This window comes from Leptinotarsa decemlineata, unplaced genomic scaffold (genome assembly GCF_025532065.1).
Source record: "Leptinotarsa decemlineata unplaced genomic scaffold, Ldec_3_MD MMD2_tig00026354_RagTag_RagTag, whole genome shotgun sequence".
In the NCBI taxonomy this organism is placed as follows: Eukaryota; Metazoa; Arthropoda; class Insecta; order Coleoptera; family Chrysomelidae; genus Leptinotarsa; species Leptinotarsa decemlineata.
This window is the reverse complement of record NW_027412702.1, coordinates 17,959,695-17,979,734: the sequence shown is the minus strand read 5'-3', so window position 1 is coordinate 17,979,734 and position 20,040 is coordinate 17,959,695. Positions and strand designations below refer to the sequence as shown.

The following is a 20,040-nucleotide window of genomic DNA, read 5'->3' as shown; positions in this document are numbered from 1 at the left end:
ATTTGAGCCATCAGCCTTCTACTAATTCTGAAATGTTCCATGAATTCTTGATTATTATATTGTGAAACTGTTTGTTCCAAAAAGTCCTGGTTTTTGGGCCTTGCCCTATTTTCCACCAACATAATTTCATCGTCGGATGACTCCGTCCATTCATTGAGATCTTCACTGGAACCAGAGCTTGATGATATATCTACCATTCTGACAGATACACTTCTAACCACTGTGTACAGAAACTTTAGAAACACCTAACCTAAACCTAACCTAAACAAAACCCGCTGTTTTCATACCATCACATTTTGAATTTAGCTCAGCTTTGCCGTAACAAAGCAACTGCGCAGGTCCGTCAGCAGCAATCCGAGAAAAATCTTCGGACTGATCAAGCGGTCGGAAATCAGTTGCAAATCGATCAGAGTTTTAGTTGGAACATGACATTCCTAGTCAAAATTTCGGAATCGACTCTTGTTGGAACGGAATATTTGTTGTGCGCATGCTTCTGACAGTTTATGACCGATCAGATGTGTTGTTGGAACAAACCTAATATAGGACAATGAATCTGTTACCTTTACGAGACAAAGATGACGTATTTCAGAGGCGTGCTGTTCTGTTTACTCATGTTCCGAGACATTCTGTGACATATGACATTTTGTGCACCTAACCTATCTTCCTCTATATAAATAAATAACAAAACAACTGTTGTTTATGTGGCTTGTCGAGGTGGTATTGAACTATAATTTCTATTTTGCCTCAATTGTTGATTTATAAAGATAATTTTTCTTTTTTAAAGTAGAATATGTAGGTACGTATAAATTATTTCAACTTGATATAGGCGCTGTTACCAATATGTGAATTAGAAACAAATACCTTTAAAAATTAAAACCCAACATTTGAAACATCAATTTGAATACTTTTCGAAGTGAATTTGAAAAACTCATGCATTTGCTGTAATAACCCAAATTGAGGAACATTCCCCATTGCCGATGTCAATAGTGAAGTCAAAAAATTAACCTACAAAACTTTCATTATTTTGAAAAATGCATTGTACTATGATATAATCGTAATTACCATACGTAGGTACTTATAATTTAACTTGACTATTGACCTTAACGATGATGATCCACACATGACTCATAATGAATTAAACTAAGTCCTATGATGGAATGATGAGTAAAGTACTGGAGTAAATTGAGCAATCTGAAATTGCAAAAGTTAACAATGAAACGCTTCACCATGTTTACAAATGGCAAGAAAAATCCGGAGTGCTACTGTTTGAGAGAGCACGTGCAAATTATAAAACGAATTGGTCGTGTATGACCTATTAAAGATATTACTAGAATTGTTCTTGGAGGAATGTTGACTCGTATATTAATGTCGCGATCACGTCAAACGTGATGTTTTCTCAAACAAGTACATACTGTTGTAAACAAAAAATTCAAGTGTTACAAAATATGTGCCGGTAATGAACATAAAAATTATATGATTGTCATTTTAGATATTTTTATGTGGTAAAAAATATATTTGAAGACTGTATTGAGGTGTGATAACATACACATAAGAAAGTAAATATTTCGAAATAAAATTTAACCAACTAATTCGCATATTAAAAAAACCTCATAAAAATTCAGATTATATGGCAAAAATATTTTCTACAACTTTTATATTCAACGTTTTCCAGTAGAAGTTCTGATTTCAGTGAATATCAGTAAAAAATTCTTGATCCCTAAAATTCACCCCATTTCATCCTCCATAGCTTGAATCGACTTCAATTTGTTTTCCTGTGATAAACACAATATTTTATAGATTCTTCATAAAGTCTTATGTTCTAGTTTTTTCCTTTTCTTGGCTTTCTAACAGATTACTTTAGTGAACACAATGGATGGAAGGTTGAGGATGTTCACCGTCTCGTCAATATATTTTAACGAATTCGCTATAAAATTACCATAAGCTCTGAATATCATACAAAGCGTGATGAACTCGTTTGTTTTTCTTCGTCATCCAATTAACATTTTCACATGAGAATATTTTATGTAGGTATTATTACATTCATTGCCATTTCAAATGAAAATGAAACTAGAGAATTTCATTTCAATTGTAATCAGTAATTGGTAATAATTAAAAAAAGTTCAATTCTTGGTTCCATCTCCAATAACATTAAAAAAATCCCTGGATTTAGATAGATTTCAGATAGTTTATTCACATCAATAATATTGTCATTTATCAAAAAATGTTTTGTTTACACACTGCTAACATATGGAGGATAGTTAACAGAATTTTTTTAAGCAAAGGTGAGCGACCAACTTTCCCAAAACAATTTTTCCATGAAATAAAAATGTGAATACTCAACAGAAGAGAAAAATGTTTACAAAATAATCAAAACATGAAAAATAGTGAAAGAGGAATTTGGCAGATTTCAATTTTTTGGTACAATTCAATTAATCGGAATTTTGCTGGATATTGACAATGCGAATAATTGCTTCATCCAAAAATGCCCTGTATTGTGCATTGATATGTCTAACAATCGAAAGTTCTGCCTACGATTTGAATATGTATAAACGACTGCAATTTCAAGAGCTTCTTCGATGGTCTGCGACGAATTCTCGGTTGAACAGGAAGAACTCTTACACACCAACAGAATATTAAACGATTCGTAAGTTATAAACATACAACCATGTTTTTTCTTTGTAATATTTCAGAGGATAAACATATTGGATAGTTAGTTTCAAATCTTGACAGATCTGGAAAAAAAATATACTTCAACTTCACAGGAAAAATAACTCAAGACACACGAAAAATTCAACAGCTATTCAGAAGACTTTATTGATCTTTTTAGATATAAGTTTACCACCAGTGATTTTAGAACAAGGTTTTCAAAGTTTGAATTTTTTGAGCCACTGTCAGTACCTATCCTAGTGTTTATATGTCATTTACTAGTCTTTAGGGTGCCACTTCTTTATTTGAATGATACTTTCCCTACGTTCATTAATAAATACAGTTTCTACAATCCCATTTATGAATTGATGACCTCTTATGGGATGCTAAACCGATTCGTTACCTAACGCGGCTTCCCTTTCTCTCACGCATACGTCAGCGAAAGGCAGGCTCCTCCTCTCTCGTCGGACCGACGTTCAAAGATTTTATTAATAAATTACCTTTTCTTACGTCATCATATTAATATACATAAAATTTAAAGTAATAGCCTAAGCTTTTCTTCAGTCGAAACAATTTGAATCTATGTTTATAAATGCAAAAGTCACTCGCACTCTTTCATCTCTTGTTTCTTCGTACTGGTAAGCTTCTTAGGTCTTAAATACCCACAAACAAATATTTTTCAAATATTCCAACTGCGGCGCCCCCCGTGGGGGTTAAAAGGACGCCCCCCTGGGAGTAAAAGGGACGCGTTTACATATGAAAATTACCTTTTTTATGCTCCAGATATGCAATAAAATAGGATTTTCAAATATTTCAAGTAAGACGCCAGTCGCGGGGAATAAGACGCGTTTATAAAATTATCTTCAATATATCCTCATCTTATCTGTCCATAATGTGATCACTATGACCTCTCACGGCATGTAATTTGAATGAATATTTTCGAATTTATTACAAATTTGAAATGCAAGGACACAGCTGTTGCGGCGGTACCGAGCCAGTTATATTTCGCTTTTTCAAGAGTAACCTCTATTGTCTAGTGACAAAAAAACTGTCAACGTTGTATATAAAAACATTCTGATTACATAATACCGCAGATTTGTTTCGTCCAACTTCTGAATATCTTCTCGATTTTCTAATAATATAATAAATGCATTTGACGTCTTCATTCTTCAATTTTCCAATTCATTTGGGGACTTAAACCACGACCAAGAGAAGAACTCTGAAAAAATGATTCTTCTATTTCTATTTTCAAACGGTTTGTTTGTTTTTATTTATTTGTTTGGATCAAATTTAATAATTGAAGTTTGACCCCCTTCCTGTTGACAGATTCATCTGATATTTGATACACACATTTAGTTCTGATGACAATAAAATTTAATGAATTATGTATCATTGTAAATCCAAGATGGCCACAGCCACAAAATGGCGGATTACATTTTTTTTCACAACTCAATATGGGTATCAAATGACAGGGTTTGACTAGTACTATAGTAGGTTACTATATATGAAAAAGATGCTAATCCAATATAATCCATACAAAAAACTTTGTCAACTCAGAATCGGTATACAAGCATGGATCTCTCACCAAAGTCAAGATTTTGTATCGTGTCAAGGTCTGTGTGGCGTTAGGGTAGCAAAAAATAAGATACTAAAAACTTGAAAATGAAATAATTGAAAAAAATGTTTAAGTTAAATGGTTTTATTGAAAAATGTACTAAAAACTGAAAAATAATTCGGAAGGTGCTAGGTAGCAGTCATCACACCACTCTCCTCAGAAATCTACGGTATTGATAAGATAAAAAATTATAAAATAATTTCATTATTTTTTTATCTGATCAATACCGTAGGTTGCTGAGAAGAATGGTATGATGACTGCTACCTAGGACCTTCCGAATTAGTTTTTAGTACATTTTCTACATCATAATACGCGTCAGTTGTGTGGAGCCCCTTTTATCAATATCATATTGATAGGATAGAAGCAACGACGATTTTTAAAACTGCTAAGCCAAAAAAAGGCGAGAATATTATAGTAATGTACTATAAAATACTATAAAATTATCAAAAGCATAGTTGACTGTCAAAACATTACTGGAAAAGTTTAATATTTGCATTCCTAGAATCTGTTCCAGACACCCGAGTACTTTCTATATAAAAACATCTCGCACAAATGTTCTGGAGAATTCTCCGATCCATGCCATGTGTAAAGTGACAAAATCTGTTTGCGATAATTTAGATATATTTAAGTAGTTGCAAATTGTCAGATATAAAACCCCACTTCCTAAAATAATTGTTTTGTCACCTATAATAATTATGAAATGTGTAGTCTTTATAGTCACTTGTTTGTATTGTTTGTAGTGTGTGTAGACTTTACAGTCACTTGTTTGTGATGTATTTATTATACTCTGTTATTTCCTGCTCTGTAATTGGGCTATGTCCTGTAGAGTATTGTATTACAAATAAATAAATAAATATTCTTTTTTCCAATAAACCCGTTTACCATGGAAAAGTCACTTATTTCATTGAAAAAACAAAACAATATGTTAAAAAATGTAAAAAATATGTTTTTCCGTTACCCAGCTATCGCACCCCTACGAACGACAACCCTCAGAAGTCGAAAAAGTGTGCGAGCTAAGGACTAACGATGTCTTACCTTTCAACGTGTGATTCCTAACACGATTTGGACGATAGCAAGTGAAAATCGAGCGTTCAGTCTGTGGCTTGAACCATCGACTCACACATCGGCCAATTGACTGAGTGAACAAAGCACACACGTCGAACCGCCCGGCTACCGACCAAGCAATTGACGATGACGTTTTCAACAGTCTGGATATAACATGTGTAATTATTTTCAGAATCTAAGCCCAACCCTTGTCTTATCATAAAACTATTTTTCGACTAACGTCAGACTGGGCCAGACCTCAAAATTGCAACGATTATGTCATACAATCGCGTCCTCGTCCAATTTACGAAGTGCCTTCAAGGTTCAATTCATTCAATCGATATTAAATCATTTCATCAAGATTAACTTCCTCTAAGCGCCATCGTCATGCAAAATCTCATTACTGTAATATGAAAAGTAGTTTCCGAAACTTGATGCCGACGTTTTTATTAAAAAATTTCCAACAGAAATTCCGTTCTCGTATCAAGTAATTTTTTTAATATTCTCAAGTCCAAGAAAAATTCGCAACTGGGGCTCCTTCACGTTTATATTTTGATCAAAATTGTATTGGCGTGTTTGTGGGATGATGTCAACGACAATAATATATTCATGAACAAACATAAACAGCTTCTTAGCCGTTCAACTTTGTGGAAAAGCGTTTCAATAATTAATGTGAAAAGTTTCACCCAGTCGAATAACTGAGTTTTTCTAACTTTAGTAACTACTACACAGGAAAATCTCGTGGGACGAGTTTCTATCACTTAAAGGAAGAAACTGCAAGAAACTCTTGCAAGTATATTAAGCGAGATATCAAGTTACATGCATTTCTAGATTATTAATTTTTTGTTTCACTAGAATAATTGATTACTCTGAGGAAGCTACAGTGAAACTGTAAACTGTGTTACTTGAATTCGTTATGGTTTTTCATCAAGTATTGGTCAATTTTGAACTTGCTTTGCCTCCATTCACATTGTGAATGAAGGCACCGTCTAATTGAAATGTAACTTGTCTGCCTTCTTCAATGCGTAGTTCTTTCATTTTTGTAAATATTGTCTTTTTGCATTTATCATCCAGTGGGGATTCTCCCTTTCCCAGTACCTGGAATTCTGAGTGGACACTGTACCGTTAGTGGTAAATGTCATCTCGTCGGTGAAGAGAATATTGCCCAGAAAGTTCATATTATTAAAATATTCACTTTGGCAGAATAAACAGTATTTCCAACCTTTATTCCTCTTTATCGCCTTTTTCTAACGTGTGCATGATTTTCGGTTTGAACAAATAACTTTATTTTGTTCAAACATGTACGTTTTTTTGGATATACTAACGTGAAATCTGCCGCAAGTTTTTTTCGGGTTTTCTTGAAAACACTTTAAAATTTGTCCTTCTATCTCTATATTCCCTCTTTGTCTCGGTACATGTGTTTCATTTACTGTCCCGGTTGTATTGAATAACGTATTGATCTTGGAGACGGTTGTGTGGTGAATTGGTTCACGATCTGGATGTTTTCTGTTAAATTCTTGTAGGGTTTTTCCTGCAACTACTTAGTTTAGAAACATTTTATTTCTTTATTGATTTTTATTTTGTACTATAAATTTTTGTTAGGAAATTAACTTTTCATAACTCTATTATCCAACAGTCGTCCAAAATATCCATCTGCTTGGCTTTTTATGTTAATTCTTTTATTTTAATTTTTACTTATAGTGTTCGTATTTTCTCATTGCATATCATTGAAATGATCTCCTCTCTCGAAACTGCCAAAAAACAGATAAATATTTAGAATGACACCACTTGGGATGTTTCGAGTAGGTACTCATCGTTAACACACTTATGGATCAAGACAAGAAATTCGGACCAAGTGGTTGGCCCTTCTTGACTATATTCATGACCCCGACCATTGTCAGTGATGATTTTTAGAGAGTTACTTCAAACACATTTTTTACCCGATGTTTCTGGGATTTTGGCCGAGAACTATTTCTTATTCAGGGGTTTCCGCCGAGAATTAAACCTGCTCTATAGTCCCCTCGCTGATCGAGAAAAAAATTAGTGTTAGTTCCTCGAGGTCACCCTGTAATTTTCTTTTTTATGTTTTGTTTGTCATTGTGTTTTGTTATTAATAAATTTCATTATTGATAAACACTGTTCCGTCTGATTCACCTATCACCAGTCCCGACATAGCAGTGTGTTGCGGTTTGAAATCGCACATACTGTATATGGAGAAGTAGAAAGCCAAAAGTTATTTTTCCTATGAAATTTAATATTTATAAAAAAGGATTGATAAAATAAAAAAAGCAGTTCTTAGCCGCATGTAATTCTCCTTCATTTAAAGTAGGCTTATTCATTAAGTTAGGACTTAGTATCCAATAAACCGGCCCTTAGTGTCCCAACCTTCCCGCACACCAGCAGAAAACGTTCGAAATAACAAGGATTCGCCCTTTCTTACCGAGTAAGCGACCAACGAAGTAACTCCTACTCCCGTAACTCCTTGATCGTTCTTGTTGAATCCGTATCCCGTCAGACCACTGACGGAAGTAACTGTCAACACCATGGCACAAATAGATATTTTTAAAAAATCTACCCCTTGGCACAACACAACGGTTTACATGTCACGCGGTCATCGTTTTCTCGGTCAGATTCGAAACGTACCGCGGATCGCACGAAAAACGTAAATAAACATAATATTTATCGACGATCTCTCCAAGCAAGGCTTACTCAGACTCCGGCTTAAGTGCTCAAGTCAGCAACTTCGGTTCGACGCGAAAACGACTAACTAGATCAGTTCTATTTGAGAGGAAAATCGGAAGAGCGGAATGTACGGTCGATCTACGTTGCGTTGTTGCCGAGTTTTCGCATTTATTAGATATCTAAGGATTATTAACAGTAATACCGCAAGATCTCAAAATTTTATCGATAAATTCCGCTGGATGTCTCGATTTAAAAACGAAATATCAATTTTCAAATTAAATAAATTCACGTATTTAAAAACCACCTCATTGTGAGATTTTCACTTAATGATTTCACAAAAAAGCAACACCTGTTTTGCCATACAATGGCTTCTTCGGGCGTATCTTTATTAACTAATTCTACATATTCAATGGTAAATTTACCTTATTCTACAATTTCAACGCGGTTAACAACGGTTATAAGGTAAATATTATAGACTCCATTCTTTCCAAGAAACTACAAAAGCAAGCCATGGACCTGGTCTACCCAAATTCAAGATGCGATAACGTTAATTATAGGACAATGTGATATTTAGGTGAACCAACCAATAATATTGCCCGTTTTTTGAAGAAAGAATGCGTAAACGTAGCTTACAGAACGAATAATAGTCTAAGTAAATTTATTAAAAACAATAAAGGCAAAACTTCGGTGTCGGATAGATAAGGAGTATATAAGTTGACTTGTGGCTCTTGTCCAAAACTGTATATTGGCCAAACAGGGAGAACATTTTCCCAAAGAATTAAAGAGAATAGAAGTACTTTTGTAAATAGAAAGACCAATTTCACATTTGCAAGCCACCTTTTAGCAGAAGGACAATCTTCTAGAATGTTTAGAAATCAATAGATTGAGGACCACATATAAGTTATGGCATTCTAGCATGGGGTGGAGTAACCAACAACTTCCTCAAAAACCTAGAAGTCACCCAAAAGTGGATCTTGAAAATAATCCATAATAAAAATTTCAAATATCCTTCAGATCTTTTATATAAAGAAAGCAAAGCGCCAGAATACATGTATACAAATAATATTCGATTATGATCTTACGATTTCAGGATAATTGAATAGAACTGGCCGATACTTGATGAAAATCCATATCCATCCATTAATCACAATCATAATATGAAATTAAACCTGTCGGTAACCGTTGGGCGTGGGTGCTTTGTTCATTCAGTCAATCGGCAGATGTGTGAGTCGATGGTTCAAGCCGCAGGCTGAACGCTCGATTTTCATTTGCTATCGTCCAACCCGTGTTAGGAATCACACGTTACAAGGTAAGACCTCGTTAGTCCTTAGCTTGCACAAGTTTCGACTTCTGTGAGGGTTGTCGTTCGTAAGGGTGCGATAGCTGGTTAACGGAAAAAAATCTATTTTTGCATTTATGTTTTTATTTGTGCAATTAGACTAGGACAGTGACAGAGGCTGAAACTGTGCATAACTATGTATGATTCAAGAATAATTACACCTAGATGTTAATTTGATGGCTGCCAATTTTTTTCATCGCTGGTGGGAAGCAGCGTTTTTTACGCTGTGAAACTCTGTTTTAGTGGACTAGTTTCATTGTTTTCATCATTTTATCGGTTTGAAGAAAATATTCGAAACAAAAAACTCATAATAAATTGCAATGCTCAAGGAAAATTATGTTAATTAGCAATACCATGAGAGTAATCAGTTTGATAAAACCATGAGTCCCTAGGACGTCCTATATCGGCAAATATGTTATCCAGGGCCGTCGCCATGGGGGGATGGGGGGAGCCCCCCCCCTGCTTTTTCGACTTGGGAAAAAGTTGAAAAAAGTTGGGAAATTTTGGACCATGAAGATAGAAAAAAATAATATTAAAAAAATGAATAAAAATTTAAAAAATAGAAATGAGAGAAAAGAAAAGGAGATGTAATAAGAAAAGGGAAAGAACCAGGAGAAGGTTGGGATTTTCCAACATGCATAACTTGAAGAGAATTCTGAGTTGTGTGGAATCTTCAAAAAAGTTCAATTTCTCTCAAGTAAGAAAACAGTCCTTAATAGTCCACAAATTTTGAAGTGACAATTTTACAAAATTCACAACTTTTCGCTGTTTTTCCGACTTGGGAATGTTAGGAAATTTCGGGCCGTGAAGATAGAAAAAATAATAGTAGAAAACAATAAGCACAATATTATTTAAGTGTTGTTTCCTTTCATTTGTATTGAATATTCCTATACATGGTCAATATGGTGAAAGAGACCAAGGACCTTGGTCCAAAGTAGAATAATTCCCATTATTATTTTTATAATCACCAAAATTTATTTTCGTTTGTGCATACCCTAACTGGCATAAGCATTCAGCCAATCTTTGGATAGCTAAGTAAGAAAATTAAATATATTATAGTAGTAACCAATCCCTCGGCTTTCATTTCTCAAAAGTTGGGAAATTTTGCTGGTGGAGTTGGGAAAATTTGGATTCCCTCCCCCCTTTTCGCTACGGCCCTGATGTTATCCATTTGGATTTGATAGAAAAATTTACATTCTTTATGTAATCGGATAAGGACGATGAAGGAAAAAGTGTATACAGTAACGTCAGTGCATCTTTACAAATACGTCATCAATTTGTGAATTCGAAAAAAGTCGACAAAGTAATAAAAACCAAACGACTGCTCCAAAAAGACGTTGATTATAATTAAGGTAATATAGTTTCATATTCCGAACACATAAAATTCTGAATCTATTCCATAACACACACTTCTTACCTATCTTGCATATTTTACGAAATTTGTGCCATTTAATATAAATACTATGCATGAATACAATTTTCAAAATAAATTTCATTTAAGGGGCGTTTCGCTGCTCGATAGCTTCATCAGTTTTTTCAGAATTTTTTTTATACATGGAAAAACTAAGACTTTTATATTCCCTGGGTTAGTGCTTATGAATAGTATAAATCTAGAATATTGTAAAAGAGAGTACGTCTTTTTTCTTTATTAAAAGCACAGGTTTGATGAAGGCATTATTCTCAACTGATTTTTTTAAGAACAAAACGCAAGTTTTAAAGTTATTCATCACGGTTTTGACAGTATTTTTGTTTTGGTGTGGAAAAAGCGGTTTCAATAGATTCATTCTAGGCCAGAGGTTCCAATTCTACCCAGCAGGAATAATATAATATCAATCAATACTAAACTAAAGATTAGAAAACTGTTGAAAAAAATAACTAAAATTGACGAAACAAGAAATTTGAAGGGAACATTTCATTGCATTTTCAGTAGTGACCATTCTGGGCAAATCACAGTAGAAAAAAACATATAATGAAGATAACGTAGGCAATAATTACATTCACATTTATCTAATTTGAAATGGAATTCCTGCACGCCACAGAAGTTATACTTGGCGTAGTCTACCACGCAAACCACTTACTTAATACCGGTCGTCTCCATTGGTATTCCCTTTTTTTTCAACACGTCTTTCATACTATTCTCAACAGGCGTTCCGCTTGATCAAACAGAGGAAAATACGATTTCCGATTGTGCTTAAGGTTGCCATTGAAAACAATTCAATGTTTGACGACTATACCATCACCTCCATCACATTTTTTTTTTAATGGAATTCCATTTGTTCGGAACATAGCAGTGTAATTCGTCAAAGATATTTGATTCATGCGTTCAATTAGAGCCTATAGTAATAAAATGCAAAAGTTTTTTAAATTCAAGCCATATTTTTTAGAGAACGTGGTAAATTTTTGCATTGACTTTCATGGTTTAAATGAATGAACCAATTTTTTGAGTCGTTATGAAATTAAGCGAAAACTGATTCTATATTTTTTTAATTACTTTTTTATCATCTAACTTTTGTAACTTTCAATTATCCATTTTGTTTCACAACAGAAATTAACCTAAATCCATTTATTCTAAAGTCTGATCGGGAATTTTAATATAGGTAGTTTTTTTTTGACAACTCAAAACATATTTTATTAATAACAATAAAAATTAATTGGCGCTCCGCGGCGACTTCATTGATTCCAGTGGCGCATTTGCTTTTTCAGCTGCAGGAAAACCCGGAAAAACCTGCAGCACCACATCTGAAGATCTTGATCTGCCAATGTCCTCTCTCTCATAAAACAATATGTAGGGTATCTCCAGAGGCTTCAATAGCCTCAATACATCGTCAGAATACTTCGTGACACGACTATCGTCAAACTCAAACCGGTCCGTTTCGTCTTTGACCAAGGTGTAACGGCTTGGCCACGGGGATCGGCGGCGCGAACGACGAAGCGGGGACCGAGGCGACCATTCGCGCGACACCGTTTGCAGGCAACGGGCAGTCACGTTCGCCGTCGCGGCGACCAATAGTTCGACAGCGAAGTGTCTTTATCGAATTTATCTCGGTATTGCTTGGAAAGTAATAGTTTTTTGGTTCAAGACCTGAAAGAGATTGTGAAGTACATGATTTGAATAAGAGTCGGGGTATAGATGGAGAATTCCACAAGTACGAAAAATACAGATTATATCCAGAAACATTTTTTGAGTACACCAGAATTGGTATTGAAACTTTCGATTATATTCTTATGAATATTTAACCAGAATTGGAGAAAAAAGTTAATGCAAAAGCGCCGATGAAAAATTGTTTTAGACATTAAGGTATATACTTACCTAACTATACATATCCATCTATATTAATGTACATTATGTATTTATCTATAAACCTATGTATACAGGTAATATTCAATTAGCGGATCATATTTTGGAGAATTACCTATAAGTAGTATCCATCAGTGTGAACAACTTTTCCCAGGAAAGTAATGGTCGCAAACGGATTTTTTTATAACTAAATTTATTTGGAACTATCTTTGCCCAAAGTATTATCAGCTAATTGAATGTTACACTGTATACTAATATTTCATGAAATAAAAACTCTTTCAGATAATTATGTTATTTATTGCAACAATCTTAATAATATTACAGTGATTTTTCGTACGGCTAAAACAAAAAACAACTTCTAACTTGTAATTGACGGTAGAATTGAATTTCTAAGTTTTTAATCAGTCTTTTATTCAGCAATAAAAGTCTCGGTGTTCATTTTTCGCGGCGAAAACAACTGAACTCGTTTTTTGGGCACAGCACTATTCGCCGCGACTACCGCTCGACTCCGTGGTTCGCGCCGTACAGATTCATGCATTTGTTTTGCTCGCCGACCGCGCCGCAAGTCGCCCACGCGATTCACTCGGTACATTTCGCCGGTCGCTTCGCCGGTGGCCGTTGCGCGAGGCTTCATAAGTACATTCCTATGCGTTTGTTTCAGTCGCTAGACATTTCGCCGTTCGCACCGCGCGAATATTCGCATCGGCGAGTGTCCCGTGGCCAGACTGTTATAATGACCAAATTCAATACCAGAACCACAGTGAACAATGACTGCATGAATATTATAATAGGTAGTGGTATAATGTATTTCACTGAATTATTCAAAATAATTTTCATTTTGTTCTCCTGACAAGACCAATCCTGTTTCAAACTGACTCAGCTTGGATTGGTTTATTCTTGTCGGAAAAGTCGTGTGGCTATGTCTTGATCATTGATTTTTACATTCATTATGCTTTTTGTCGTAGATGGTGATACATATATATATACAATAATTGTGGTAAGACCTTTAGATAAGAAAAATATAAATTTTTTTCGAAACACTTTTCTGATTTTCGAAATCATGATCAATGCTAGGAGTAAAAATATGCCATAACGCACTTCTAAAGACATATTTGACACAAAAAAATGAAAACAAGTTTCAAGAATTTTTTCGAAAAATAGGAGTTGTAATTAAACGAGGCAAAAACATCGAAAAACGAAGAAAATTTTTGTAAAGAACTTGAAACCACAGATAAACTTGAATAAGAAAATAGAGTACAAAAAAATCTGGAAGATTTTCACATTTTTTTTGTATGAAGATAAAGAAGTAGAAAGCCTTCCTTTCCCAAAAATTAATTTCTCCTAAAAATGTACCCCTTTCAATTGAACAATTTCAATTCCGTCATCAAATTCAAAATGGAAAACCTGCAATTTTTCAAAGGAAAAAAATCGAAAATTCTGTATTCCTTTTACAAACTTGTTAAATAATAACAAAATCAAATTTGCTTTGCTTCAATAGTTCCACAGAAAAGTTATTCGCTTTTTTCCTCAGACTGAATAATCGGGAAAATATTTGAGTAATTGAAAAAATACCAATATTTCCATAGAATATTTAGGAAGCGATTTCATGCATCAAAAATCTACTCAACTTTTTATGGAGGATACATATATGGAAAGATACGGTATTTTAGAGACAAAATGTTTCGAGCTTTTAGACTGAAAACAAGTGAGATCAGATAAATTCAAGTTCTAACAAAAAACCGTAAACGATACAGTGTGTCGAATAATTTGAAAAACTCAAAAACTACTAGTAAAACCCCCAAACAAAATTTTATTCATTTGAAATTAGGTGATTTGAATTGCCATTTTTCAGTAAAGGTTGAAATGTACTTCTGATAAGAACGATCAATTAGAATTTTTTTTAACACGCTTTTATTAGCTTCACCTATATGTATGTGTGTATGTTTGTTTGTTTGTTTGTAACACTCAAGCTCGGGATCTGTATTTGACAGAATTATCGACATTAGTGCTTGATCTATTCACGATCAGATGGCGATGTACGTAAGTTCCTTCATATATCGACATTATTGCTTGATCTATAGAATATATATAGTTTAAAAAAAACTCAAAAACACGCTTTCATAGCATACGAAACTAAAAAATGAAAAATAAACATACTTTAAAAAACTAAAAAACACGCTTTTAAAGAACATCGAACTAAAAAGTTAAAATATTTTTTTTAATAAGCTTAAAACAATAACGAACGAAAAATAGGTACTAGTATTATTGTGAAAAAAGCGTGGGCGCTTTGTGCCATATTTTTTGTATATCAAGCGCCCGTCACTTTTTCCACCATAATACTAGTATTTTTCGTTCGTTATTGATTTAAGCTTATTTTTTTAAAAATATTTTCAACTTTTTAGTTCGATATTGTTCAAAAGCGTGTTTTTTAAACTATATTTTTTATTTCATTAACAAGAGTCTTAGTTAACGCCACAACTATACAATTCAAAATGAAAAAGTAATTCCAGGCACGATAAACCTACACTTGATTCCAATGATTCACATAGATAAATAATCCATTCGACCCACTCGAATAAATACAGATATGCATAATTAGGATAATTTATCTTCGAAGAATGCTAGAAATAACCTAAAGATGTTTTCGAACGAATGCCGTCTTTCACAATGAGGAGACAAACAGAAAAAACGTTTAGATGGATGTTAATTAAAATTCAATGAACCATTTGAAAACAAATACATTCTGCGACATCCTGTGTTTTATATGGCTTTCACTCGATTCTACGGACTCTAAAAGAACTTTTATGCATTCAATGATAAAACTGAGACTGTGGTTCTCGGTAAATGAAAAATTGCAGAATACGTAGGTAAAATTGTGGAACAAGATTTGAAAATAATTTTTTATAATCCATAATTGTGTACATATCAGTTTAAATGACATGCTGAATTTTATTTTAACTGTTTGAAAATTTATATCATCATTTATTTATTTATTGAAAGACATTACATTTTTTATGGGGCAGTCAATATTTTTTTGTTTTTTTATATTTATCTCAGTTTGGTTTTCAGATTGTGAAAGGATATATATAATTTTGTATCATCCACAAATAATTGAACTGATTATAATCAATGCTACCTTTGTTAGTGATACAAAGTGAAGTGAATGTAAAATTTCAAAAATAGACCAAAGGTATTCGTGGTACACCAAAAAATAATTTTCTCATGGGATGGTTTTTCATGTATGATCATCTAATATTTATACCAATATCATCAGTATCGATTTTCACTTTCTATCGTCCAACCCGTGTTAGGAATCACACGTTAAAAGGTAAGACCTCGTTTGTCTTTAGCTCGCACAAGTTTCGACTTTTGAGAGTTGTCGTTCATATTGGGGGGACAGCTGGTTAACGGAAAAACAGATTTTTAAACAAATTGAATTTAATGATCATAATTGCAAAGTCTGGGATGGGGCAATGTTCTACTAAGCTTCTTGAAGTATTTGAGATGACGGATGATGTCTTTTTGTCACACCCTTTATAGTTGTTTTCACAACTGATACTAATGTTCCGCGTCGTGTTCCATATACTGGAATATTTGAATGGCCCCTTATGGTGATTGGATTATGGAATAAAAATTGACCCAATATCATAAAATTGTATATTTTTTATGAATTTTATAAATAAAAGAAATCCTTCGTTGTTTCATTTTCATTACCTTTTATTGTTTTAGATGGATAAATTGATGAAGCATGTGAAAAGATTTATTGACCATATTATATACTGAATCATATCCCAATCTTACAAAACAGAAACAGAGGAAGATCAAACTGATCTTCCTCTTGAAGATAACAGTTTAGTGTTGGCTGATATTCTCAAGAAATATTTTTATACGACCAAATCATTGAGAGAATTATATCAAAACTCCTAAAATTATTTAGCCAAGTAGTTAGTCTAAGTATACTTATTTCATAGTGCTTTGTAATATACAAGGCTATAAAATGTGCACAAAAACCTATTCAAGTACACTAGGAATTGGCTACAAATGCACTTATCTTCAACTTCCTGTAGACTAGAAATTAACAAAGTAGAAGACCTTGAGAGCATCATAGTGAAAAACGTTTATTGATGGGAACACGAAACGTGAGAAAAGCTATTAATTAGCCAGTCATACAATTTGCGTGTGACCCTGTTGAATTAGAATGAAATAATTCATTTCAAAGGGTAAATGAATATAATTCTATAAATTACAAGACTCTGAACGGATAAAATGATAGAAAAGAATGCATAAAAGAGAAAACTTTGAATAATATTGAAAATTATGGAAAATTGTTTGAAGTACAGGAAAACTCCACCCCGATAATTACTGGGTAAATTCAAAGTATTTCACAAAGAAAAATGTTCTATTTATCAGTAACTTGCCGTTTACCTATCAAAAAAAGTGGCAAACAAACTATAAGTAGAAATATTTATGGTAACATTTTGCAGACTAAAAAATCTAATGATACTTGCAGAACTTACTTTCTATCTTTCACTGTATTTTCAAACATTTCTCGACAAATGAAACCCCTTTGACATCGATCGAAGATGTTTCAAAGTAAAGTCAACCAAAAAAAAAACTGCAACTATCATTAGTTTCTTTCCAATTCTGAAGATGGAGGCAGATTTTAGCTTCCGAAACATTTCTTATAACTTTTTGAAAAATATTGAATACGGCACTGATAAATACAACATTTTATTTCAGATAAATTCAAGTTGGAGGCTACAAAAGACTACCAAATCATAAACTATTTTAAAAGGTAGCAAACATGGGGAAATGTACCGTTGTTCATCAGAAAACTAAACCAAAAAGTATATTATATATTCAAAATCTTTATTTTCAGAGACCTATAACTAAAACATACTTTGAATTGACAATAATGCACATTTCTACCCTAACCTCAATTCACTTCCACAACAAAAAAATAGGTTATACCATAGTTATATCAAGTCTGCGTCTGCTAGTAATAACAAAATCACTAAAATTGGATCTACTTTCAAACAGAAAATAGTAATTTTGTAATAAAAAAGTAATTTTCCGAAAAGTCTCATTTTTACAAGTTATAAGTTCAAGTTCCAAGTTCCACATTCATTCATCACTGGAATACCTACAAGAAAATTACTACTCCAATAGAGAATAACTCACAAATATAAAAATAAAATATACTGACCAATGTTCAGAAAAATTTACCTCTGATTCTAATCTTTATATCATTCTATCTTTTCAGAAATTGCACATTGAGGGGGCCTTTACTTTATTTCTACCTCCCGAACGAAAAATTCCATTATTCCATTTCGCAAATTGTGACAAGCAAAATCAATTGTAATAAACTGCATGGGTTTCAACACTGGTATAACTGGTCCATATTAATAAATATAAATGATTGCTGGTATAAATAGACATTATGTCAAGCAATAATTTACTAAAGCAGCACACGTGTAGGCGACGATCCTAAAAAACACCCATTGCATTGGGCGTCGATTGAAAATTACCTTTGGATCGTACAGTCAGAAACAACCCATGAAGAGGTGAATAACAACGAAAATCCAGCTCATAGAGAATATTTGAAATGGCAGAAATAACGATATGGTTGAGCAGAATTGAGATGAGAATATATTATAATTCAATGAGTCCAGTAATTACTGAAGTGCAATTTGGTTGGGTAGCCTACATTCTTCGGATCTTTGGATGATATACTTCGCAAATAGCGGGGTATTCCATTCACCAACCAACTAACAGCCACTTGTTATAATTTTGGCCAAGAGAGTTCATATACCAAATAAAATACTACCTGGCAACAGCTGATTTTTGGCTGAAAATTTCTGTTCGCCAGCGGGAAGGGATGATTCAACGTTTTACTAGTGGGAATATAAGAGTTGCAAATGATCAAAATAATCATAAGAGGATTTGAATCGACTTACCAGTTTGCTCACGAATGTATCATCCATGTCTGCAATCCGTCTTTCTCCGCGGTCCATTTCGCCCGACGTATTCTCGCCACTTTGCACGTTACTAATACTAGAGTTTTTCGTGAAAATCTTTGAAATTGCACTCCACATCCACGACAAGTTCGTTCACAAATAATACTTTACCCTTCGACAATATCATTGCCCAGCCTACGCAAGATACTTGCTATTCGGGGCTTTCTGAGAGCCGCGGATTTCAGATTTACTCAAGTTTGTACTGCGTCGACACCCGCTTTTGACATTGCGATGCAAATTTCAGTTTTGATTTGTATTTTTCGCCTTCAAATCGTTAAATTTGACAAACATTCAGAACGACTTGTCATAACGAAACTACGTAAACGCTACTAGCGACAAAGCGGAATGTCACCGAAACTTTGACAAATCGAAGCGGTCGTAGCGCCACTTCAATAATAAGCGGGAAATTTGAATTGGAATTATACACTGCTCAACAGTGCAAAAGCACGATCATGGTAGAGTTGAGTAAAATGTAGTTAGTTCATTTTGTACTGTCTTTTTATAACAAAAATTACTGAAAATTAAGCATATGCAATAAAGAATCATGACTGAATTGTAGTAACTTTATTATATGTATAAATATTCTCACTATACCAATAGGTACTAATAATATAGAGAGATCTTTGAATATAAAGCAAAAAATGCCATTTTAAAAATATTGCACTTCAAATAAAGAGAAGGGTACAATCTGGTGAAATCTGAGAACTAGAATAACAGCAAATGAAATCCATACATACTTTTCAATAACACTATTTTGTATACCAGTGAGGATGTTCCATGTAAGTGCAATTTGTTACCATTCATTTAAAGTAGAACTCATGTGAATGATATCTGATTTTATTCCACAACGAATGTTTGAAATACAAACTGAGTAGAGAAAAGTATCTTCTGCATAATTCAGTGTTCATATAGAAGTATTTGTTTCGAAAGAAGTTTTTCTTTCGTGTAATTCAGTTTGTGTGTGACAGTTACTTTTTTGCATGATCTACACATCCATGTATAGAGTTACTTATTTTCAAATTGATTACTTCCTTCCTTTCTTTGGAAGGTTCTCTCATCTTTTTTTGTATCAAGATGGAGTAGTAGAGAGCCAAAAACTTTCTTTCCCAAAAACTATTTTGAAATATTGAATTGAAGCTATTTCCATGCGATTTTTTTGTGGAACTTCAGTTTTTGGGTTTTCCGAGCAGGTTTCCAAGAATATTGTTTCACAAACTGTGAATAATGTTATCGAAAGTTGCATCCAAATCAACTGAACAATATTTTCATAGTATTTTTTGTTCAACAAATGTTTGACGTGATTTTTCAAATTGATATGACTGTATTAATCATGAACCGATTTGAATTAATGAAACACTAAATAGTAGGTGGAGCTTACCATAATTCACTAGCGAAAACC

The 20,040-nt window shown here is 33.5% G+C and overlaps 1 protein-coding gene across 10 annotated transcripts in view; it reads right to left on the bottom strand.

Annotated features, from left to right (window-relative positions):
• Positions 1-18,985, bottom strand: part of Patronin (calmodulin-regulated spectrin-associated protein patronin) — a 124,325-nt gene extending 105,340 nt beyond the window's left edge. For 7 of the 10 annotated variants that reach the window (XM_074184338.1, XM_074184340.1, XM_074184346.1 and 4 more), the window contains exon 1: positions 18,582-18,985. In XM_074184338.1, coding sequence (XP_074040439.1) covers positions 18,582-18,719 — 138 coding nt within the window. In that variant the 5' untranslated portion in view covers positions 18,720-18,985. Of the gene's footprint in view, positions 1-7,745; positions 8,066-18,581 lie in introns of those variants that run through there. The other 3 variants (XM_074184341.1, XM_074184344.1, XM_074184339.1) reach the window with 2 other exon arrangements.
• Between the last annotated feature and the right edge of the window lie 1,055 nt (positions 18,986-20,040).